Here is a 26,089-nt window from a genome sequence, read left to right as displayed (position 1 = left end):
GAATTAATTAAAACAGCTTCGACGCGTCTCCATGTCTGACTAAAATCAGCCATTTCTACTTAAATATCGTGGTCGTTCATTTCTCCGTGTATTTCTGACATTAACTTTGAGTCAGATATTGTATTCACGGTCAGAATGAGACCATAATTGGCAGCGTCCGTCCATAATTGCGTTTCGTAATTGTCGACTATGTTGGCGGTTTGAATGTATCCCTCTAAATCACGCGCACTACAATGTCGAAGTGTCGAGCTATAAAATTTGTCCATAATTACGCGCCAAGCTGAATAAATAATTCAAACGGCGTATTATTATCGCTGATTACGGACATCGTTACGAAACACTGCGCTCACCGCACTCGATGGGAAACTCCCAGATGCATCGAAAGCTCGACTTGCGGTTCGATGCATCGCGAACATCTCGCGTCGATGGTATCAATTATTCATATTTAAATAACTATTCATACTTTGTCGGGCATTAATAATGTTAATGTTTGCAATATTTATGAACAACCGATGTAACAACGAATCACGACGCGAATATCGTCGCCAGTCGATGAAAATTCGATGAGGCGGAGAAACTGCGGACTGAGAAACGTTTCATCTCGAGATTCATGTGGGAAAAAAAATACTATATGGAACGTAATGTTTTTCTGAATCTTTCTACATTGGTTAACGACAGAAAAAGTATTAATTGGAATTAAGAATGGGTACACAGTTGAAAGTAATAAAAACGTCGGCCACAATGGGTACCTTGCAGTCCATCATTCGAACACTGCCCATTAAGAATCAATTCCGATTCCAATTTGCGCTAAATTGTTTGCAGAGGCGATTGTCCTTTCCACTGCCAACCCTCTTTTGCCCCCCTTAACTCGTCTTCCGTTCAACGAGCAGATTCTGGATCGTCAATGCTCTGCCCCTCGTGTAATAGGAAAATTGATTGATTATTGTCGAGGGATGGCAGACACGACAAATTGAAAAGACATTGGGTGACAGAGCGTTATAATAATCCTGGAAAACTTCGAGGGTGTCTTTGCGAGTGTCATATTTCGCCAAGAAAAGTAATAAATAGACGTTGAAAAGTGAAGACGTGAAAGATTTTCTGTAGCGCAGTTAATGCACTCGCTTTTCACTAAATTAACTGGAGTTCAAGTTCCTGATTTTTTCTCTAGATAAAGGAAAGCTACATATTTCTTCCTAATAAAAATAAATAGTGTGTTACATGAATATTAAAATTTGATGGAATCGTGCTGATATCGGAAACAAAAGGAAACACGGTGGATATCCATCCATCTCCATGATAATTTCCACCCTAGGGATAATAGGAAAAAATTGTTCCGAAGTTTTCTCGAAGCCCCAAGCCGAAAGTCCCCGAAGCTCCGGAAAATTGCGGTGTTTGTCACCGGGGAACCACTCGTGAAAAAAATCGCTGGCAGACGTGAAAATGTAGGGTAAAGAGAGAGGGCACATTTGCGGTCGAACGATGGCATGTTGTAACACGCTAGGGAAAAAGATGGAGGGTGCGCGTGACGCGTTAGACGCGTTTCATGCTGATAAATTTGACTGCGAATACAGAGGCTCGCTTATGCGCGATGAATCACGTTACGACGCGACTATGCTACACGCTTCGCGTACAAGAGTCGTGTATAAGGGTTCAACAACGTTAGGTGATCGATAAATGGCGAGTTGCTAACGCCAGAAAGTTAACAATAATGTTTGTTAATGTTTATATAAAAAAGTGGATGTTTTAGTTTCTTTTAATTAGAATTCCAGTAGATTAATTTCTGTGAATTTTTCCCATGACCAACGCTTCTATTTTAATCTATAATAAAAACCTACCAGGCAAAAGAAATTCACCCTTATTGACTATAAATCCATTACGGATCAAATCGCCGATTATTGGTCACTGATCCATTCATTGCCTTCTGGAGCGCAATTCTCTCGACGAACAATGAAACAGCAGAAAACCAACGTCGGCAACACAAAGCAAAAAATTCCGTCTCGTCGAGATATTTGTTCGTTTTACCTCCCTTTCATTGTATCGCGTACACGCTAAATCGCTGCACCCTGCGAATTCTTAAAATAATTAGCTCGAAGTCTACGACGAAAAGCGTTCTTCAGGGTCACGTAAAATACGCTTTCGCGAGGCACTCTTCGAAAAAAAAAAATTGATTGAGTCCTTTCCGACCGATTCTGAAGTTTCATCGAGTCAGCCGATTCAGCTCGAATCGATTCGATTCAAGCTTACGCGATTTCTGCTTTTGTTCGTTATATTTGCGTGCCCTCTCGCTGAAAACCGTGGGGTGGATTTCACGAAAATTAATTTCCTTTTCGCAGGGAGTCCAATGTCTGCTAATTAGGGTCCTCGAGATTAAAACGGCAGGCTGCCTTAAATTAACGAGACGTGATATAATTGACGTCGTTATAATTTTTATACTCAGTGTTTATACAAAGAATTATTATATGTTATTGTTGAATGAATAATCTGGTCCTAATCTGCTTAGCTGATATTTAAATATTATTAGATATATATATTGATATAACGGTGATATTGTTTCCTTCACCTGAAACAGAAATATTTTTATAGAAAAAATTACTTAAGTGCCTATCATCACATGGTTACGTTCAGGAGTTCCAATAAAAATCGAAGATGTACGATTAGCAAGTCCTGTTTGCTAAGGAAAAAAAAAAGCACCACAGAAATTGTTTCAGCGCTGATATATATTGAACATCGAATATCTCGATGGTATCGATGGAAAACCTCACAAATCTTCCTGGACGAATTTCATTCCCTCCCGGGGAATCGATCGGACTTATCCGCAACGTCAGTTTTCACTTTGGCCGCGGATTACAAGCGGCTTTCTTCGAGAAAGCTTTCGCCAATTCGAGGGACGAGGACTTTCCCTTCTCAGGAGCACACTCGCAATTTTCCGACGGAGATCGCGGCTTCCTACGGCCACGAGTTTCCCGTCCGCAACAAATCGCTTTTGGGAAACGCTTTTTCCCGATTTCCTGATAGCGATTACAGCGACCAGTGCCAGGGAACTCGAGGACGAAAATAATTCGGCGATGCTATCCGAAGCTTATCGAGGAAAGCCCGGGATTTCGATGATCACTTCAAGGATAGGAGATACTAAAACACTTTAGAGTAACTCCGTCACGAGAACGATTAATTAATTAAATTACATTTGCACTGCACATATTTTAATTAAATTTGTATTTCCTACGTTTTCCATTTTCAATTACTTTTTATTTGCTTTCTTCCCATCCTAATCTCGTTTTATTTTCAACAGATGCTCGCGTATCGTCAACGAAACGTTTAACAACTTTATCAGCGTTTTCAGAGAAGAAAACACACAAACTACCATGAAACATGACGCGATATGTTTACTGGAATGACAAAATGAGATCTAACCGAGCTTTTGGAAGATCCCAAGTATTTCTTTGATTCGAATACTTGGTACGTGCAAGTTGAACTTCTAAAACAGCTACAAAGCTCGCGTTGCGGATGAAATTCACGTGATGAAAGTAGCTACAACAAGGTATTAACATCAAGCGAAAAGCACACGATGTTTCATACGCTTTAATTGTCAAAGAAAGGCTCGAATTGGCTCGCAAGAAATGTCGACCGGACCGGAAATCTCTTTGAGTGGCTTACGTTTGCTTAATTTAGCCCCCCCCCCCTTCACCGCCCTCTTTCACTTTGTTTCATTGTCCGTACGGATACCTTGTACGCTCCTCCTCTATCGCGAATCTCTCGCAATTAGCGTTAATTGTATAACAAAGGCAATCTTGTCTTGAAATTGTTTGCCACGGAGTTTCCCGATTTCTTGCGAATGCGCAGCTACGATCTGATTACGCCACTCCATGCGGGTTCAGACTGCTCCCAAGTTGGGGATTCTCGATACTTCAGAATAATACTCGTAACTGTTGCACGGGGAACAATCTGTATGATTAAGGGAAAGAAAGCTGAATTGAAATTGTGGTGGATGACTCTGCGTCCACTCGTAACATTGGTTTCTTTTTTCGGAGCTCAAATTTTTGGTGTATTCGGTCCCTGTATGACATTTCTTCCAACACTGTAATTGTGAGTTACGAGCGAATTACAAAAATAAATTTTAAAACGGTCTCTAGCTCAAACGTAGGTAAAATAAAAAACGAATTTCCTGACGTCATCATAATCTAAGGATGTTTGGACAAACCAGAGGAAAAGTGCTAAACGTGTTGGAATTGAAAGTTTTGATGATTTTTCCCGCATAGCAGACAGAATTATCGAATTTTCGCGATAGTGTAAACTATTCGCCAGTTTCACGCGCAGTTCTACGAAATTCGAAACGCCGAAGGCAAACTAACCGGCCCGGAGCACTGCGAAAACGGAAATATGAGATACACGTACGAGTTTCAGAACAAACACAAACCCTGGGCCGACATTACGGCTCTGGCCGCTATGTGTTTGCGTTCTCTTCTTGCGAGCGTACACACCGCGCTCCATATATCATTTCGTCCGACTGAAATTCGCGAGGATGCTAAATCGGCCTCGTATAAAAGAAATATTTGCTTTGGGTCTCCGTGCCAGCGCTGGGAAAACGCTAGCCTTCCGGTTCGTCGGAAGATCCTGTTTGCATTGATTGCAATCGTTCACCGAAACTGGAAAATTTGAAATGGAAATACAAAAAAATGAAGTTCGAAAATAGAATTCAACGCCCGACAGGTAGAGGCGACCAGGAATCTATTACGTTCCACGGAAATTTCTTACGTTTTATTCCATGAAAAATGAAGCTCTATTTATTCCTAAAAAATCTAGAGCTCGTCCGGGAAGCTCATAAAGTATAGAACTCTTCGTTACAAGCTTCCAACTGTTTCTACTTCAAACACATCCTTTTATTTTATTTCGTTATCGTTTTCCAATTTATTATTAATTGTTCGTTCGATTCCATCAGAAACACTTTTGCTCCCGTGGTTTTATTTTGCTGAGTTGAATAATAGGTTTGATCTTTACAAATAAATGTTTCATTATAAATATTGTATGTATATGAATAAACATTACACGCGTATATACCTGTAATAAAAAATTCATTCGGAAACATTAAACCTGTAATTTAATTTAGGCAAATTTCTTCAATAGATATCGACGGTACGAATACTTATGAGACTGTCTGTATTTATTTTATATACATTTCTATGCAATTTAAGAGCGACCCATCATTTTTCCTCTATCAGATCGACTGTACGCAAGGAAAATTCATCCTAAATCCCATAACATTTTCCATTCATAGTAAAAAATTCATTTCGAGCTTATACATCGTGGCAATAAAAAATTCATAAAGAACACCTTTATCTTGTTGCTGTCAGAGCGACGCAACTCCTTAATACCTCGCGTCAGAGAAGACACGGTTAATTGAATTTCGCCAATTCCGCTGAAAATCCGTGGGAAACACCTTCCTCGTTTTCTTCCTCGCTCCTTTCTGCGTAACGCGCCTGGCGTTTATGATTGATGACGCTGGAACGACAGGGACATCCCTCGACGAAACTTCGTTATCGTGGCCGCTAGTTTCGCGACGAATAAGAGGTAGGACAAGACGGGGACTCGTAGAGGAAAGGGAATGTATTATTTAATTAAAGCTATCCGACACGCGATTGTACCAAGGATTTTACTGCTGTCTCTTCCGTCCTTTGACTCCCGTCCGCCTCGAGCCACCTTTTCCTTGCTCCTTTCACGAGCTTCGAACCGATTCTTTGCCAAGCTAATTGAAAAGGATCCCTTCACCCGACCCGATGAGTGATGTAGAACGAGAGAACGGTTTCGAGTCTCGCGGATAAAAGACGATGGGGGTCTGTTACGAAAAATATCGATTTTTTTCGCGATTTAATAGTCGATTGCAGAGACTTCTGGCTGGCAAGTGTAATAATTCTGATTCCAAGCACTCTTCGGGATCAGATAAAATTGATATGGAAGTGATCGAAGAGTAATCGAATTAATCAATGCTTTCTAGTCTTACATACGTGATACAATTTGTCTAGTAATTATAATTGGAGAACTGGAGGAGAATTTTAATTAAGCTTCATTGTACCAGTGCACGTGCATGTTTGTTTAAAATGTTATTTTCCTTCCAAAAGAATTCAGAGTGCACTTCCCCCAAAAAGCTTAATTACAGTCGAGCACAGTCCTCGTGCAATTATGCTCTGATGCGCGCACCTCCGAGGAGCATCACGCTGTAATAAACCTAACCTGCGATTAGCAGGTGACCTCAAGCGGACAGGTGAACTCTCGCTTACGTTTTGCTCTTACGTATTAATTCGAGTTAAAGACTGGCCAGACAACCGAGCGGAAAGTAACACGGGAGAATGAGATTCGTTTCGACGCCCACGCCGCAGTATTATTTGCAGACGTACGTACATACCTGTTGCTGTAAAGCGCATGCATAATCTGCCTATGGGTATATATATATATATATATTTCACAGAAACAAATTACTTCGCTGCGCTGCATCTGACCCACCCCGCATCGCAAAGGTTGATCCGCTTTGCTTTCATAGCCGCGCCTTAAAACAGCTTACCGACGATCGTAAACATTTCAATGAATAAAATATAGAAATCGTGGGGTTGCTCTGGCTCGGAGTATATACGCCGCAACGTGTAGATGAGCTGGGGCTTTAAAAATCAAATTTAATACCGCACAGAGAACCGAGGGTACTATTATGTGGAATAATATCGGTTTCGGGTTTGGATTTCTTGAGGTATACGAGAATATAAGTGAACGAGGGAGAAATTAAACTCCGATGGGTAAAAATGAAGTTCAATTTTAATTTTCTGCTTCGTTCTGGATAAAAGGGTGTAAATCGGATGTTTCAGCTTCTTAGGCTTGAAGAATTATTTTAATTACAAATTCTTTATGGAAGGCTTGTTATCCTTAATTTAAAGACATGATTCCTCTTGTAAAATATATAGATGAATATGTATTTTAATTTCTGTTTTATTTAAGATTGTATTTTCACACAGCTACGTGGCTGAAACGTTCATTTCGGCTTGATCCTTAATTTTCGAGAAATAAATTGTCGTCGAAGCACCGACCCGTAACCGTATACGCTTCGCGATTCCGTTTCAAGAGAATCTATTTAACGTCCCGCGCAAACGAAGAGTACGCGGATGACTGGAGATCGTATTCGAAACGAGTTCCTCCACGTTTTTGGGAGGAATTTGTTCTCTGTTCCGAGGACCGATACTCACGTAGGAATTCGTTGTTTGTTCCTCTAGCTAGCAAGTTTGTTTATTCGAAAGCAGTTCCTAGCGACATGTTCCAAACTGCACTATTTCGATCACATTTAAATAAATAAATTAGTTATCTATATTTAAGAACCTTAATTTATTAAGATCACGCACCAGATTACTTATGTGTAAAATTTTTAAAAACAGTATAAAACTCTGAAGACGATTTTCTACATAAAACTACATATATGAAACTAAGCTGACATTAATTTCTACAATCTATTCATTAAGCTCACGGTTGACTACAAAAGCCCACTTGGTCGGAAGCGTTAATTGACAGGGAAAAAATCGAAGAAATTCGAGATCCATTTAGCTACTGAAGCGCGAAACGAAATTACGAGAGAAAGTAGCCAGAAAATGTAGGTAATGCTAAGTAAATCGGATGTCGCGACTTCGTTTCGAGTTTCATGGCGAGTCGCCAACGAAATCGAATCAGCCGACTGGATCATACGTTCGCGAACGGGAGTACAACTCGTAATGGCCACTTACAACGACCCCTCGTGCTTCTGTCCGTGCACGTGGAACACGTGATCATTCTTGTCCGTTCGGTGACTCGATAAATTAACGAAGCTGAGGGATCGACCCATTACTTTTCTTTCGACTTAGGGTGTATTTCAAAATGTTCAACCTTTCAATCCTTGTATCAGAAAGTCTAAGTCGTGGAAAGCATCGATAAACACTCCATCATCGATTGAAACAGTTGATTTTATCACTGTATTTTTTAAAGTATCGAAAAAATGAGAAATATCTGGCGCCTATAAAGTGGAGGTTGACAGTCGAAAGCAACGTCACGTCAGTGGCACAATGGCGGAGCATCCGCTAATTTCGTTAAAGTTTCGCGCACGTTTAATTAAACTCTTCCGCGAAGGGCCGTTCCGCGTCAGCGCTGGAGACTTACGCGCTCGCTAGCGAGAAACTCACGCTGGATCCAAAACAGCGCTTAGAATTAGACAGTTTAATGCCGCAATTACCGAGTAACGCGTTCCTGGAACAAGAAGTCTCGGTGCTCGCAGCGGGAATTGCTTTCTAAACGCGGCGCAAGTCGTAAGTCGTAAGAACGCTCCGAACGTGGTGCAGACTCGAATCGATCCTTGAGGCGTTCGCTTCGCCCCTAAATCTGTACTGTGATCGTTAATTGCTGCACTCTGTGCAAATCTACCCAGCAATGGAGTTGCTGTTCGCCAAAAATCTCTCCTTGGAGATGATAAAGATCAACTTTATTCAGTTTCAGTCGATCTATGCTTGCTCTGTGGGTTTCTAGCTATGTTTAATGAAAATGACTTCGATTTGTCTTGGAATACCTTTCCTAGATCCTTCTGCTGCCTAAACAAGGTCTCTTCTGTTACGAACAATTCGATCTGGCGGTTCGGCGTTGCACATTTTTATTTTTCACAAAGTGTAATTGGTTCTAAATAAACAAAAAAAAAAAAAATTGAGATGGACAGAGCCCGAAACGTTTGGTTTGAATTCTCGATCCGGTCTTTTTTTTTAAATTAAAGAGATTGCTGGAATTCGCTGAACATTTACCAATCGCGAATGATGAATTAAATTTCCATGTAACTGTGTTTAAAATTAATCCGTTCCAGCGATTGAAAATTTATAGTTATTTCGGAAAATAAAAGACTTCCCATCCGTTTTCACTGAACACGATTCAGTGCTGATTGTATGTCAACGATGGAGTTAGTAACGCGATAAACAAACGTAGGAGTGACTGCAATTTGTATGGAATTAGTCAGTAATTGTCCAGTAATTGTCGACCCATCTATGGTAATTAAATCTCTCTTTTAAATTATAAAAATAAAGTTATAATCGAGACTACTGGCTGTGGTTGCGGCGTGTGAATTCATTATTCGTGATAAACATTTTCCCATCTATTTGTATAGTGATAAATCGCAGAATTAAATGACAAAGTGGAGTGCACAATGGACGTTTTCCCTTTTCGATAATATGAATTATTTTTTAATTAAAAAGTTAGAGATGGAAGAGTGACAGATGGAAGATATTTAAGAAAAATAATGGCTACTTTTAATGATATTAAGTGCAACACCGTAAGCTTCTTTCTGAACAATTTTAACTACGAACAATACTTATTTATTTTAAATATTAAAATAACACATATCTCCTGTCCACCGAAGAACAGACGAATTAAATTCCTACAAAATGATCAAAGTTGTTACTCAAGCGCAACAGGAGTATACAAAAAAAAAACATGTACGACTTCGTCGACAGAGTTGCAAAGAGGATTTGAACGTCAGGGATGGACTTATCGGTGCACCCAGTGTGTTCCCCTGTGTAATGCGAAGGTAAAGTATAAGCCGACGCTGGAATCACAAACAACGAAAAGCTACAGCGATTCGCATCGAACCATACGGCGCGTCGTGCAAATCCGTCGAAGAGGCCAACGAATAGGTCGCTGTACATTTTCGAAAATAGCATACGCGAAAATTCTCGATAAGTAGCAGGCCGCCGCTTTGTCGAAACGGAACACAGCGGACAACAATAGCAGACTTGGCTTGGATTACCACTTTAGAACCATGTAATGGACAATGACCGCTTAAACCTCTCGGCATCCGATTATGCACAGGCCAGCTTACTGCATCGACGAGCCGCTGCTTTCGCAGCGGAAACAAAGCCCTTACTGAGCGTAGTATTAAAAGATATAATGATTATTGGCGGGAGCGTTTGCGTCGTTATTAAAGGGCTCTACGTTTGGTCGTGCTAATTCGAAAACAGAAGGGGGTCGCGTTTTTAAATTGATACCAGAGAGAGTAGGAGACTCAGGAAGAATTCCTAATTAGTGGACCGTGGATGGCAACAGCAAGTGGAAATATTAACGATGAAACACACGTTGCACTCCTTTAGGAATGAGATACGCTTTGGAGTAAATTTCAATTCTTTATCCGTTTCGTGGCCTAGAAGCTTCCAATTATACAACACCCTGATGGCTTCCAAGAAATATAAGCCCAAGGGTGTATATAACCCCCCCCCCTGTGTGGATTCCTGATTCCCAGAATGTTTCATCAATCTCTTCCATCGAAAGAGTATGTCATTAATTTCCCCCATACGATAATCAATGGTGTGCCGTCGCGATGCAAATTTCCAAGGGCGCTCTTACATCAAGCGTCAATTTTCCCGATACTTTCTCGCATCTCAGGCAACGATATTTCCCGCTGCATCGCATTGTACGAGCGCGCTGACCCGCGCTCGCACCGGCGTGAATTTAAATTTAAATGGAAAAACCCAGACGCGATGGCGACTTCCCTCTCGTTCCAGATTTTTTCCACGGCCGCGCGATATGGTTCCAATTTCACGAAAAAGTGGAAGTACGAACCCTTCCTAGGAGTCTTCAGGTAGATTCAGGTAAATGAATCTGTGACCGGGTCTATATTTATTTTCGAAATTTTACCATCACTTAAACTTATTTTAAATATTTGGAAACCCCATCAACAGATCCTTCGACTCCCAAAGTTTTCTATTTTGGGATCCTGCTACTATTTCATCGCGACTTCCTTCGAACACCGTCGTGTTCTCTAATCAGAGACGGTTTAATTGTTATTCGAAATTCGAGAAAGCTTCGACAATCTATCAACCGGGAATTAAAGTTCCCCGAGGGAGACGAGAAGCTTCGAAATCCTTTTCGTCGTAATGAAAACTTCGACGTTGATAATTGTCGAAGGAGTTTCGATGTCTCGAGTCTCTATTTCGTTAGTAGCGGACGATGGTACACAAAAAAGGAGAAACAGGGACGTTTCCGTGCTGGGAGCTCCGACGACAAAGGATAGGAAATTCAATCAAGTACAAGACACACGAAAACTGAAAGTACCATTGAAGACTAGACCTCTGTACGGATGGGAAACTTGGGGACCTCCAACGGAGAATGAAAGAAGACCTTTTGAGAATTCACGTTAACGCGAGAACCTTTGAAGAAATCACGTTGGTGAAAAGCTCTCGACGAATCAAAGCGGGGAGGATCGATACCCGAGCATCGTTCCTCGAACGTCCACAAATGAAACATTAAGCCGGCGACTGACTTGAAACAGAATATTGTAATGTAACGCGAGCATTCGCTTAGTCTGAGCGGACTATCGCGAGCGACGAACCGAGCCGCTCTTGCGATTCAGCCGAGTTCGAAGCGAGCATTCGTGATTCCAAAAACGACATTGTAATGTAACGCTGGTATCGACCCGTAAAATTCGTGCCGAGCAGTTACATTACAGCGTTCTGTTGCAAGTCAGTCGCCGGCTTTAGACTGGATAGTAGGCGAAATGACGTTACTGCTAGATGGGAGAACGTCGGCGCAGTGACAAATTCCACGGCAGTTTCTTTCGTGGAAATTAATGACACTTTAATGGATGGAATTAAATAACGGAAGATTAGACGGGCCGATGAATTCAGAACAGATGGTAAATGCTGAATCAATAGGGCTCCGTAAGACGTTGAGGCGTTCAATTAATTTTCAATTTATTCCCCTTCGCTTTGACGTCAACCGGAGCACCTTCCTTTTTTTTTCGAGTTAATTCACTTCTACGCGAGCTGCATTTTCGCACTTTTATTAACCTTATTTGCCCCTAGCCCTTCGAGGCGTTCGATCGATGGGCTATTTATCTAGTCGAATATCCTTGGTAAATTCAGCGACATGTTATTTTAAACTATGAATTAAAAGGAATTACACGAATAACAGAAAAATGTGATATAATATAATAAAACTAGCACTTGATTTTCAAGCCATTTTTAAAATAAATAAAATATCTAAAGATAAAGCCCCGCTACTGGCTCTTGTGTTAAAAATAAAGCACTATTTTTATGACATACTTCAAATAAAATGGACCACTTACTATTATATTTACTGTTTGAAATAATATTCCACCTACCCCTGCGAGGCATCGTTGCCAACGAACAATGGAAAAACATGCACACACAGAAAACAGATTTCCCTTTGTCCCCGAGACGAACAGTCGCGACGAAATCCGTGGTTACGGTATTATTAATGGCTTGCAAGTCTCGCGAGCATCGTGACCCTAATTCCAGGCTGAAAGTAAGGCTCTTATATTACTCGGGGAGGGCCGATGACGAACGAAACCTTTCAACGGGCACGAGAACGTCTCCAGGGGTGATTTAAAATCGCTTTGCCAGTGCGATGGAACCCGTAAAGGCCTTATGGCCCGAACCAAGGCGGAAATCACCCCGCAGGGCACTCTAGCGTGTTCCATTGGCCGATAGAACCGTCGTGTTTATCGACCTGACACGGTCAAGGGCCAGAAAAATGGAGTATCCACGCCACGAATACGCTGCAAGATGATAACAAATAAATCTGACCACACTTGTGCTATAACACCTTTGCTCCTAAACCATCCACGTCTTTTCTGTATCGCCGAGCAACGAATGATTAGACAAGAGTTTTTTTCCAATTTTATAAATAACGCGTACGTGCTCTTATTATCTCTGAAATAAAATTCTGTCCCATTTTTAGCCCATAGAAGCGTGTATTTCATTAAATCCAGAACCCTCCTCATCAGTAGAATTAACAATAATGCCAGGCAATAAAAAAGGAACAATGCTTTATAAATAATCCAGTGTTTCATAAAAGACTCGGAAGCTCTGGCAGTAACAAAGTCTAATTTTGGTTGAATTAATGTAAAAGTTAGCATAATTGATTTTACTGTGAACAAAATAATTAACATGTTCAGTATAATTACTAAGTGGAATTAAGATGAATAGGATGCTGCATACGCAGCCCTTTGTTCCAATTCATGACTAAAAAATTAAAAATGTATCTGCTCGAGCACAGTCGCTACATAATTTTAAAAATGGTACGAAAGGTGAAGAATAATTAAAACGTGGAAAATGTACAGGTCAACGATAGTTCCTTACACGTTTATCATTTATTAAGCAAGTACTCTGTATGACAAGCACCTCATTTACTCGGTAGTTCAGTGTTTCACTCAATTGTTGACCCAGTCATTCGTCCAACTAATTGGACCTACATTGAATCGACACGTCCAATCATTTGAGTAATCGCTTGCTCGTTCGGTAATTCCTTCGGCGACTTAATTAATTACCGAACCGCGGGTCTAGATTATTAAGCGCTCATGTCGTTCCGACCCAGTTTTTCATTTTGTCTAATTTACACCGACCTCGAGGAAGACTGGTTTCGAGCGATGAGCCAATTCAAACGTTTGCATAGCACAAATGAGGAAGAAATATTTAAAAACTTTAAATAAATTCGAACGAATTATAGATCCTTAGATTTTCACTGTGGACTGTTTCTATTTACGTTGCTCGCAACTCACTCTCTTTCATTCCATTTTACGACTTCCGTTAACACAAATGAAATTTGAATAAATTTTACCTTCTTTACTTTTCCCTTTTCGTATTTATGCTATGTGATAAATCTCCTTTAAAAATTTCTTTCTAAGACAGTCAAGCTTTTCTTCGTTTACGTATAATTGTATCGATTTCGCCAGGAGCTGTATAAAACAGCCTCAGCGCGTTAACAGAGCGTGGAAAGCTTGCGCAGATCGTAGAAACGTTCGGCGAACAGAGTGAAGCGTCGACAATATCGGTTGTCCTTTCCACTTCGCAGTTGCTAAAGTTGCCGCAGTTACGGGTACGACGCGGAATACCGGGAAGCTCCTTTCCTTCGCTTCGTAGTATTAACCTAAGGTCTCCGTCTAAGAACTTGGCCGCTTACAACGCAACTTTCATCCAGCAATTAAACACCAAGCCCGCCTATCGCGCTAAAACGACCGAGATGAGTACTCCTATCGCGACGCGCGCCGAAATTTCAGGCGAAAAATAATCTGGTGCTTATCAACTCAGCGCACTGGGTTACAAAGAAATTGAAAATGAAAGGAGAAGGTTGGTTTCCTCGGTTATGAATTTATTTGGGGAGTATGAGAAATATTCTGTCCTAGATTGTCAAAATTAATTGTTTATACTTGGAAAAATTCACATGGTTAGGTAAAATATGAGTAAATAAGTACACAAAGCTTGAAATTGATAAGTCTATCAAGTCTTCCTCAAAAAAATCCGAAATATCGATCTGGTTAGAGCTTGAACTGGCGGTGCTCTCCTCGACCTATTTTGAAGGATGATCCTCCTTTCGAGGAAAGATCTCGGTGTTCGAGCTATCCACGAATCTCGGGCTTAATCAGGATCCTTTTAGAAATGCAGCAGGACTTCGTTAAAGTAATCCGTGGATCCCAATGTATCGCGCGTGCGATCTTGTTCCTTGGGAACGATCTCGTTTTTATCTTCCCTTTACCGAGATCTCTCATTTCGTCTAGTTCAGTAAACGAAAATAAGTCCCGGAACATCTGTACAACAAACTATTTTATAGTCTGAATCGAGAAGAGAAAGAAATTCTGGGAACAAAGGAGCCTTCCAAACATTTGAATTTTGCGAGGTCTCCAATTTTTACTCGATGTGTCTCTCTCTGTGGCTAAAGTAATCAGTCCAGATCATGTTTCAAAGCCATCACCATCAAACCTTTCCAAATATTGTCTACCATTTCTAAAGGTCTCGAATCTTCACTTAGTAAATAACTTGCCCCCGTTTCCCTGTGTCTTATCCACGCAAGAATCAGCATCGTGCCGTTGCATTTGCCCAGCGTCGACCAAGATGCGACTCGACACATTTCCCCAACCGCAGGGGAAAGCAGCTTTGATACCGCAAGAATGATTACGTTTCCACGATATCGACAAAATATTAACTGGTCAGCAGAGTGGCAGATGCTCATCCGGCGGAAGCTTGGTATTGGTCGTGTCGCAGCCAATGCTTCGCTTAGCTCCTTCCTCTCCGCTCATCTCGACCCGTGGCTACTTGGGACCACCCCTTTGCAGCTGGGAACCAAACTCGATTGCCTGCAAACGCTCCACCTCTGCACACAATCCGCGTACACGCTACAATAATCGCCCTCGCGGCAATATTACGCTTTCCGTTTGCCCAAGCGGATTGCATCGAGTGCGTTTAACGTCGCTGAGCCGCGATCCGAGGAGCTGTTGCCTCTCGAACGAATAAATCATACGCGTCAAAGTTGCTCGCCTCAAGGACTTCCGTTTCCACTGGCGGAAGGCGAGCGCCAAGTTGGACAGCAGCGATACGCCACGGTCCGATGATCGATTCCTCTAGACGAACTCGCCTTCAACTCTTCCTCGGACTTTACAGTTCAATCCCGCTGATGCGAGGCCACTCCCTGTTTTGCGGATTGGTTATTAGAAGGTGGAGAATTCCTCTTGAAGTGGACTAGTAGGTGGTACTGCGAGTAGATGTAGACTACGTTTAAAACAATCACATCTAAATCGATAATAACATCAACCCACTCTACTGCAATACTCTCAGTCCTGAAAACTTTTCAAAAAATATAATGGTACCCCAAATAGAAGTCTGAGTTTTTCCTTTCATTTTTCTTTTCCTCTTTCCAAAGTTTCACAATCAATTGTATAAGTAATCGAAGCCGACGCCCCATTCGACTAGAGTTGAATTTCTCCGAAGAAGGGAACTTAGGCGTACAGGGAGAAATGCATGTAACCGAATTCAAAATACGATCCGACAAGGCGAACCAAGCGTCGAGTATTCGTCACTGTCCCGGTCACCGCAGAGCTTTATCAAAGTTGTTTCGCCAACTGGTTTCTGTCACTGTCGAGCGCCACGGTTAACGGAGAATGCACGACTGTTCTTGATCCCGTTAATTCCATTTGAAAGCATATCGGTGCACGCTTGCGTCCCGAAACAATTCGAGGGAAACGTGATCGATGCGCTTTCTTCCACGGTCCATTATCTAGCCCGCTGCTCAGACAGGTGGTTGTTTATTTCGATGCGCCATCCTGATGTTCTACATCCACTTTCTTCAGGTCACCGTGTAGAGAAAGGCCCGCAGCAACAAATGACGATGTTTATCCGGCATAAAGGCCAGTGACCTACGAATTTCTGTCCAACTCCAACGCTCTATTACTTAATGTATCGATCATGGATTGATTAAAAATTGCATAAATTATTTCGAAGTATAAACTACAGTAATATAAATATAAAAATCAAAGAATTTCCCTGAATGTACTCATAGCCAAGAACTTGCCTCTCGCAATTTTTTCGTGGTACGGAACACCTGTACAGCATCACTGCAAAAGCTTTCCCCTGAAGAAGATTTGCTAGTATCAAGCATAAAGTCCGAGTAAAAATTTCGAACAAGAACAGTTTCGCGTTTCTTGCGATCGGCTCGTACGGGTATCGCGTCAGAGTGCCCCAGGTCCCGTATTCCCGTTTGTTTATACCTGTAATCTCGCAAGAAAGGCCGAGGATCGTAAAGTGCATCCACAGAGAAAGTTTCGTTGCGCGAAACTTCCGCGAGGCCGCGCAAAAAAGCGGCAACTTTTCTCCATCGGGCCACCTAATAGCATGAAGTAATTTCTTCCCCCCCCCCCCCCTCCCACCCCACCCCACCCCGCTACATATTTACTCGATCGCAATCAGAAAACCGTATCTGGCTGAAAACTTCCGTCTGCCCTCGCACGGGGAAGAATTCCTGTCGAGAAACTTCCGCGAAGGACGTTCAACCCTCTCGAAAAAGTTGGCGAGCTCGTGTTCGCGTTCGCGAGAGCATCCGCAACCGGAACGCCAACTGATTCTTACAAACCAGGAACTGTGACCTCCTGTCTGCCCCGTCTTGGCTCCGGCGAACTTCATTTACACCGCGAAACTATTTTCTAACGGCCACCGACTCCGTTGTTGGGATGAAAACCTAGACGCTGACGGTAATTTTCGTCGAGAAACGGAGAAATGGAATTCAAGCATCGAACAAGGTTCTTGGAAGGAAATTTAGGGGAGAAAGTAACCTTGCACGGGGGTCAAGCAGGGTCAGTTGTTATTAGGAGCCCTCAAATATCAAAATTACTGGTGACTGTCGACGATCCACTTACGACTTACGGCTGTGTTTCAAGGAGTCTTTCCGAATAAAATAATCGATATATCCACACCCCAAAGATGATAGCTTCTATTCGACGTTACGAAAGCTCTCCAAACCTCTCACGAACCAGAGACCATGATTTCAGTCCGCTCTTTCTGGCTCCCGCGAACTCCATTTGCGCCGAGGAAATATTTTCTAACAGCCACGGGTTCCTTTGTCGGGATAGAAACCCAAACACTGACGTGAAAGTAATTTTCCTCGAGAAACGGAGAACTTAATTTGTTCGTTGGCCGCCTCCTCGCAATCCCGCCATTACTTTTAATAATAATGAGCGACCCCGCGTTGTTTACAACGACGAATAAATGTTACCTCGCGCGCTGCGTTTTGTAACGCTGCACTGGTGCTACGCAGGTTTAATCCGTTGAGTGTTTCGCTGAAACAAACCGCCCGAAGGGGGATAACGATCTTGTAATATATTCTTCAGGATGGTTAATCAAATGTACATAACAGAAGAAAGTATAATTCTCCGTTAACCTCGAAAAATAAGGAATACTTTTGTTGAAACTTCCGTTAAAAAATTATACCACGTCATTGGTAATTTCAAATCGCAGATCCATCACGGGAAGAAAGAGACATCGGTGACGCGCGACAGTAAAATATAGTCAAAGAAAAATTAGAGACGAACTTTTTGGAATAGTCCGGTGGCTCAGGATCACGGTGAGCTTGACGATTCCGCGGATTAATGTCTGCAATAAAGGACACGGGGCTGCAGGAAATCGGCGTCGTTAACGAAGAAATTCGCCACGACCAGCGATTCGTTAATCACCCGTTGAAACAAGCGATTTAGAGACAACACTGGACAAAGGATACGACGAACGTGGGAGGTGTCCGTGGATCCAGCGGCGCTAATACCCTGCTATCCACGTAATTCAACTTCTCTCATAATTACAATTAAAACGGAACTAAAGGGAATTAATTATGGAGATCGCTCGCGAGATGAAACGTTCTCGACGCTATACGAGCGTAGTTAGCACTAGAATTTGAAGGAATAGAAAAGTTTTTACGATCTTGGTAATAAATTTATGAAACAAAATTGGTCGACAGTTTCTTTTAAAAGGGAATCCTTCGAAGGATTTTCAATGGTCACACGACCAGTGTTCCACAAAATCCGACAAAAGACATTCGAGCGTGATTAACAACCGTGTCATCGAAACGTTTAATTCAACGAGCCAGCTGTGAGCCAATCATGGTACCTTAAGCACTCGTTTCGCCGAGAGAGCCGATCTCGTCCTCGAGGAGGACGGAAATCCGCTCGAGGCAACAGGACACGGCCAAAGCTCTGGCTTGAGAAACTTGAAACGTCGCACGTGCCGTTCCCAAGCTGATATTACACGGGTCTCGCCGTTTCATACTGCGAGGGCTGGGACCGTGGTAATTTCGGGGGAAAGGGCTCCAAGTCCAAAGAAATTGAATTACGCGCACCTGACGTGTCCATCGTGATCGAGCGACGAAATCTGCTCCTGGAGCAGGTGTGCGAGTAAAATATTCCTAATCTAAGTTAGATTCGATCAAATATTACTTGTCGCATTAGAATTATGTATTGCATTTGTACCTGAAGGGGTATAATTGTTTTATATTTTTATATATTGTAAGGTGCATCGATTCCAATGTATATGAAGCACGAGAAATTGAAATTTTCGCAAAACTAATTAAGGCTTTTAATGGTTCCTGATTTCAGAAGATGGGCTCGGTTCACGGCGAAGAATTGCCTTTCGTTTTTGGAGCGCCGTTGGTGGATGGATTGGGCCACTTCCCAAGGAACTACACGAAGTCTGAAATAACACTCTCGGAGAGTATTATGCAGTTATTCGCCAACTTCGTCAAAACTGGGTGAGTAGATTTTGATCCTTGAGGTGGTTCTCGCTTCGAATGGCCCCCGTTTTCTCTCCCAATCTTCAGCTGGAATGTATTACTTCACTGTCAACTACACATTTACACGGACTCTAACGTCAGACTATTCATCACTCTGATTATTGAAACTCACGCTTCGAATGTAAAGAGGATTAAGTAAAGAGGAAAGTTATTTTGTTATAAAAATGAACGCTCGAAACCTATCGACAGGTGAATGCTTCCAACAGGTTAGAAATTTGAACCCGGTGGAGCACGCTGCGCGCAAATTTGAATTTCGAGAGGAATTGTGCCAGTGTCTCTCTTCTTATCAAGAATAAACCGTTATCGTTTCGACGGTGACGAATCCATTCTTTCGACGGTTCGCGACGAGCCGTGAATTTCAATTTTCGTCCGGAAAACCAATCTTTCTCCCTCTGAATCAACAACGACGCGTCGCGAAAGCCTGGGCGCCGCTTGCGTGGAATCAATTTGCGAGCTCCGCGAATGTGAAAAGTGGCGAACCAAAAAAAAAAAAAATAAAAAGAGTCACCACCCGAAAGGTCTAATTTTCCATATTCATGAACGGAACACACGGAGTAAAAGAAGCGTCGAGGGGTGGAAGAGTGGACAGAGACACGGAACGGGGGAGGGGGGATGGTGGTGGATTAGAGCGAAAATATTTTTCGTCCCCCTCCCCCCCCCCCCGGCAGGCGTTTTACGGTCGCGCTAAATTTCTGATCGAACCGCGAGTAGAGATATTCAAATTTAGGGATTTACGAGTGCGAAGGAAGAGAGCGTGTCGTTGATACGGGGGTGGAATTCAATTCACAAGTCGGTTGTGTTCTCGCTATCCATGGCGAAATTAAATACGAGAGGTGGGATTTCGAGGTGTCGAGGTATTAAGGTGTTCTTTTAAGGAGTAATTTTATTCTATAATGGAAGTAGCAAAGGATATCCGATCGAAGTGGAAAAACAAAGAGAAGAGGTTTAACACCTGAATGTCCCATGTTCAAATCTCCATAGACTACATTTCTCCAAGGTAATCGATTAACAAAGCCAAATACATCAGGTTCGATCAATATATGCTAATAAAATGGACGAGCACATACAATTAAATGAAACACTGAATCGCTCAGCAATCTTAAACCGATACAATTCTTCCGGATAAATCCTCTTTCCAATGAATACTCGATGAATTAAGCACGAGTGACGTCGATAAACGCCAAACAGCGAAGAATATTAACAAAACTGTTCCGTTATAAACCATTGTCGGGCTAGTCGAACGAGGAAAATGTCCTCGAATTTTCGTAATCCAAATCAGTTCAACTGGCGCATAGGGGCTCGATAAAACGATGCGAATGTATATCCGAGATAAACATTGCATAAAACTGAACGAATAATATTGGATGATTTGGTCGTGGGAAACTCAACTAAACGTATTAGATTACCGTTGTGCAAAACTGCACGGGAGTATCGAGAACCGCGCTGCAAAACGAAACACAAGTTAGCGTTACGGGGTTCGCGGAAACAATTACTCCTGAAAATTTTATCATCGACTGCCCGCAGTTCTCGGTGTTTCCGGGCTCGTGTTTTCGCTGCTGAATTATATTTTATTAATTATCGAGCCGCGCATCTCTTCCGGGGCGGGAATTTATTCGGGACTATCGAAACCGCGGCGTGAAATTGAAGAAAAAATGCGCCCCGGACGCGGGCGTGTATCAAAAATATACGAAGCAGTCGGATGAAATATTCGTCGACCTAAACGCGGAGTTATTTGCCTGTCAAAACACGCATTTGATCCGCACAAATTATTTTACTCGAACCGCTCGCGAATAGAATTCCAACTCTCGATTCCATAGAACAGTTTTGGTAACCACTTCTCGTTTACCGTTTTCACTTCAACGCTGATTCCAATAAATGTACAGTGTAACGTTGCCTGAGTAGAATAAACAAACTCGTTACGATGCAATAACTTTTCACGATTTCAAATATACGAGTGGAAACTTTATATTTTTGTATTGTAACAAAATGGAAAACTTAATATTTTCCTACGTTAGTTTGGGGGCCTCTAGAATGAGAAGTTTATCTATAAACTTTCTTAGGGTAAATGTATCCAAGCTAAGAACCACTGGCCTGGAAGAAATTGCTAGGAACTAGATATCGCTTCTAAGTATGAGGGTGGCGACTAATCGCGTAGCGGGCTCACGCTCGTCCTCACGTTTCCTGCGGCAAGAAGACGTACAATAACAAGTAATTTCGGCTCGCCAGTTTAGATACAGCCACGTACACGAAGATATTACGTGATGCTGGCTGCACGGTCGTCGTCTACGTTTTCCCTACGTGACACCGCGTACACGGGAGTCTGGGAAACCGTTCGCGGCGAATAATTCATTCTCTTAGTTTGCCGCACGCGCGCGAAAAGTCCAACAATATCCGATAACTCCGATACCTTGTTTCAGTTGCGAAACAAATTTACGATGAAAAGTTTAATCGTCGCTTGGACAACGCATACAATAGCGTGATCCTTGTTACTTAACCTGGCAATTGTTTACACCCCACCCAGAAGGGGTGAGTGAGATAAAAAGTAGAATATGAATCGACATATCTAAAATACGACGTAAGAAAAATATAATTTATATAACGAGACTCGTAGGAATTTAATATATTATTATTTGAGGCCGCTTCTCACTGATTAAAGAATTAGCTGGTGGCGATAGCCCCACTTCCTACCAATCATATGTCGCAGACAATCATTAAATAATTTGTCAAAGCATACACACATGAAAACCACAACAAATATATCAAATATACACCAGAGAGTAATAAATCTGTCCCGACAACCGTGCCTAACCATCTCCATCCCCCTTAGCCTTCCACATTTCCTTTGTCGAGGCTACTCCACCGCCATGACTCTCAGTTTCCGGTCTCTTTTCTTTCACTTCTTCGTTCCCATTCGTCCTTCCCTCTCGCCCTTCTATCCGTCCATGAATATGCAAAACCGAGCTTGAAACGAGCCGATGATATTTCAGCGCGGTTCCCGCCCCGAACGACGTAAATTTCGCTTCGTCGATACACACACGCGCGAACGCGTTCCCGTTGCACCGCAGTGCACATCAACGATGCAAGTGTATGCAAGCGTACGTGTCTGTGGGAGGCTGCAACGTCGAAAATTGATATGTGGTAATGCGATTCTCGTTTTCGGTGTAACGATCTACGAGGGGGGCCTTTAACGATCGACAAAGTGCACGGGGATGAAATAGGGGCTGCCGCGAGACGCGTTCTTCTTAAATCGTGTACAGGGACGGTTGGATCTTCGAATTCTGTGAGTTTTCAGGAGTCGTCTCTCATAACCCAACCGAGTCTCGCATGCCTGATCGAGTTTCCTCTCGCGAGGATTCATTTCAGAACGTTTGATATAGTTTCACTCGATTTTAATCTCGTCAATCTTGTGTAGAAAAAGATCGCATCCCTCATTTTTCGAGGTATGATTGTAGAGAGCTTGGAACAATCGTCGAATAAAAATCAAAGAAATCCAAACAAACCCCCCAGCTCGAACGCGACCCTTGGAATCCCGATAAAGAGATCGAGCGAGTTTGAAAGTCAATTCTTCCTCGGTGCAGGCAGATTATACAGTCTGTAAAATAGATTCGCAAAGATTTCCTTTACGTCGAGCAACGATCGTCGCGAAAGTCCATTGTCTGCCGCGAGTGCACTCCTCGAGATGGCCATTTTACATTAAGCCCGGCATCGGGAATACAAATGGGCGAGGGTGATCAAAATTTCAATTCCTTCCTCCTCGTCTTCCTGCCGCTGGTGTTCATGTATTATTACCGAATCCGCCGAGGGGATTCTGGTAAACCGAAGGCAAAGACGATAGAGCAGGAGTTTTTCGTTTCCAACGCGGACCAGCCTCGAGACAGTCCCTCGAGGGGCAGGAGGGCTGACTAGGATTATAGGAAAATTGGACGACTTCCTCGTAAAGGACCAGCTTCGAATATGGTCCTTTCGCCGCGACACGGTCGTGCCAACGAACGGTGCTGATCCTTCTCGACTTTCTTCGACCGTCTGCGCCAGGGAAAACGTGACGCTGAACGTTGCAAATGGAATATCGATGAAGTCTGCAGCGATATTTTACGCGCCAAAAATCCCTGCGAGGGCCACCTTCAGTTCTGACCTGAGAATTTCATTATTAGAGTCCCTCGAGGACCCCAGATGGGCTAATTAAGGCTCCAGGGAAACCCTCGAGCTTCTTCTTGGGTGGTATCCACGAAGACTTTTTTAATTTAGGGTAATTTTAGAGAGAGAGAGAGAGATGTTTTAAATATTGAATGTAGGTATATTTGCGATGGTAAAATGGAAATCTATGTACAATCGCTACGTGATAAAGCGCAGTATCCAGGGGCAAATCCCAGCCGTTGATGCTGGAATGTATACGAAATATATGAAAGATAACTGGATTGCCGGAAATCGAAATTTCGTTATCTCTTTGTTCGCAAACCACTGTCCCGGATGGCTCCCATTTGGTCCCGTCCGTTTAAATGCTAATTTTATTTAGATATTACACAAATAGCGGGCCCCGATACGTTCGCGTCGACTCCCATTTAATCCGTGATTCACGAGTCGAAATAAGGACGACGGTACGCAGGGATCCCGTGTCACTTTCATCAATCTTTCACGATATCGATTCCATGGAAATCGCTAGTGTGTATCGCCAGCTCTTTTCCTTCTTTTGGTCAGCTTTAAGGTAATTTTAATAGGATGTAATAAAGTATGGCCATAAATGCATAAATTTAAATTCATGTTCTGATCCATTATACCTGCAAATTAATTGAAATCCCACACCCTTGTCCATCGAAGACAACTCATCCGATATTTACACGATGTTCAACGACAAAGTTCGAAAGAAGACCAACTTTTTCTCAAACTGTCGGGCAAAAAGTTTGCGTTTAACGTTCCGCATAATTCCATTCGCTCATCGTTCCTATCAAGTTCCGCTCGCAAGTCAGCAATTTCAATTTCGCTGTCCAGGCCCCCGGAGCAACCGGAATATTATTCGAGATCGCGTTTCGCGCACGATAGAAACTCGCCGCGAGGAAAAATTCAATATTGTTTCGACCTCCGGTTTTTCGCTCGTCTCGTCTACGCCTCGAAATTGCGAGGGCGAATTCGATCGCGATACGCGTATCGGGAAAGAGCTGCTTTTAAAATAAACAGAAGGGACAAGGGCCATCGGCAATGGAGTTGCTCGCGGAAATTATTTGCCTACGACTGCGACTACCCCAACCCGTCGATTCCGTTCGCGTTTCCATCAACGCGGATAACACGCGTCGCGCTCGTCGGTGGAAACTCGCGTGTTTCGGATTCCTGTTGGGAATCGCTTCATTTGGATCTGGAACGACGACGAAGTCCAGACTGGGTTAGGTTTGGGTTGGACGGACCTGTAATTATTTACCACGGTGGAATTGAAGGTTTTTTAATCATTAATCTTTAATCTCTCTCTAAATATTTTATTGTATTTTACCTTAGTACTATATAAAATAAGGTTAAGAGTTTAAAATAAAATGTTATCCATTCACCCCCGAATCCAACGCGCCGGGGTTATTTTTGTCTCTAAAAATCGCCAGATTTCGCCCGTGTCGATTACTGGCAGGTGTACACGTGGGTGGATCGTGCTCCATTAAAGGTAGTTTTGTCATCGCATGTATGCCAGTGGGAGAAACTCCTCCCCAATAATGGAAATGGAGAGGGCATTGAGGTAGAGATTGCGCCGTGCGGTAGATTGCTCTGACGTCGTACAAAGCTCGGCGGGCAGACGACACTGCCAGGGGATGCTCTTCTCCCGGTGATCCGGAGACTTTTTTTTCTCCCCTCAAAAGAGACAGAGGAGCCCGGGTTCCGGGGTAAGGCTATTGTCAAGGTTATGCCTCGAAACTCGCTCGAGCGAATTTCTCGCTCTCAGACGTCGGAGGCTCTTCTCCTCTTTTTTCTTCCCCTTTTTTCCTCTTCTCTTTTACGATGACACAAAGCTCCCCCTTCGGAAACCCTCGGACCAACTTTCGTCGCATTGTGCGCGTTCGATACAGGCACGGTTCGTGCGGGGGATTACGATCGAACTCGCTTCTTTGAAAATGTGAACGATAGTGATCTTCTTGCGGATACAACGCTGAGAGACGGGCTATTATTCCGGTAACGTATGAAAAGGCAATCGCCGATGATTCTTTAGACAGCTTTGTTGCTACTTTACGCATTGTGTTATTGTACGCGGCCCCCGTGACGTTTGTAGGCTAATTCTGGTGCAACGAGACGGAGAGTTTTAACTTGAGGGTGATTTTTATCGATACATACATTAATTCTGAAGATGAGATGTTACTGAAAGTAAATCCGTCTTAGATTCATAAATTTGACGAAGTTTCAGAAATGAGTGCTAGTTTGAATTGGACAAAAATAAGTTGCGCTGAACTCAAGCAAGCACCTGCCAAACGTTGGTCGTCCTTTTAATTTGATATCGGTTAACAGGGACCTCATTCGTAAAAGAGGAAGCTGGCAGTAATTCCCTTCGTGACTGCCTCGAGGGATGACCGCTACTGAACTTTTACTCGACCGTGCGATGGACGATAAAGTCACTTACGGTCACACGTGACCGATTCTTAGACCGAGAGTTTACAGCTCGCTTTTATTTTTTCCCTGACACCTCCAACCATCTTTCCTATCGCCTTCGTACATTTCCAACGACGACACGAGGCTAGAGAATACCCAAAGGGGGTGGAAACGGGTTTAAATCGTTTTCAGGGCAGCTAGTAACAGACTCTACGTGTTGGTGTCGGACAACGGGACGACTTTCTCGAAGCAGAAAGTCGTACGTGGACAACTCCTCTATTTGCCACGGGCATCATAGACAGGGGACGGGGGAGTACACGAGGGCCCAGGACAAGGAGGAATCACGGATTGAAATTTACTCGAAAAGTTCGCCATCGAGGCGGTCTTTCGCTCCCCGGGGCGCCAGGGAACACCGGAAGGGAAGTAAATATGTCAGGTT

The 26,089-nt window shown here is 42.9% G+C and overlaps 1 protein-coding gene across 6 annotated transcripts in view; it reads left to right on the top strand.

The window, feature by feature from the left end:
* The window catches only part of LOC128886307 (neuroligin-4, X-linked), a 328,018-nt gene that overhangs the window by 232,286 nt on the left and 69,643 nt on the right, over positions 1–26,089 (top strand). For all 6 annotated transcript variants that reach the window (XR_008459789.1, XR_008459790.1, XM_054141022.1 and 3 more), the window contains one exon: positions 18,902–19,053. Coding sequence is in view for 4 of the 6 variants with exons in the window: in XM_054141022.1 (XP_053996997.1) it covers positions 18,902–19,053 (152 nt within the window). In the remaining 2 variants the exon portion in view is untranslated. The remainder of the gene's footprint in view (positions 1–18,901; positions 19,054–26,089) is intronic.

This window comes from Hylaeus anthracinus, unplaced genomic scaffold (assembly GCF_026225885.1).
Source record: "Hylaeus anthracinus isolate JK02 unplaced genomic scaffold, UHH_iyHylAnth1.0_haploid 11982, whole genome shotgun sequence".
NCBI lineage: Eukaryota > Metazoa > Arthropoda > Insecta > Hymenoptera > Colletidae > Hylaeus > Hylaeus anthracinus.
Note: the sequence above shows the minus strand (reverse complement) of the source record. Positions and strands in the feature narration are given on the sequence as shown.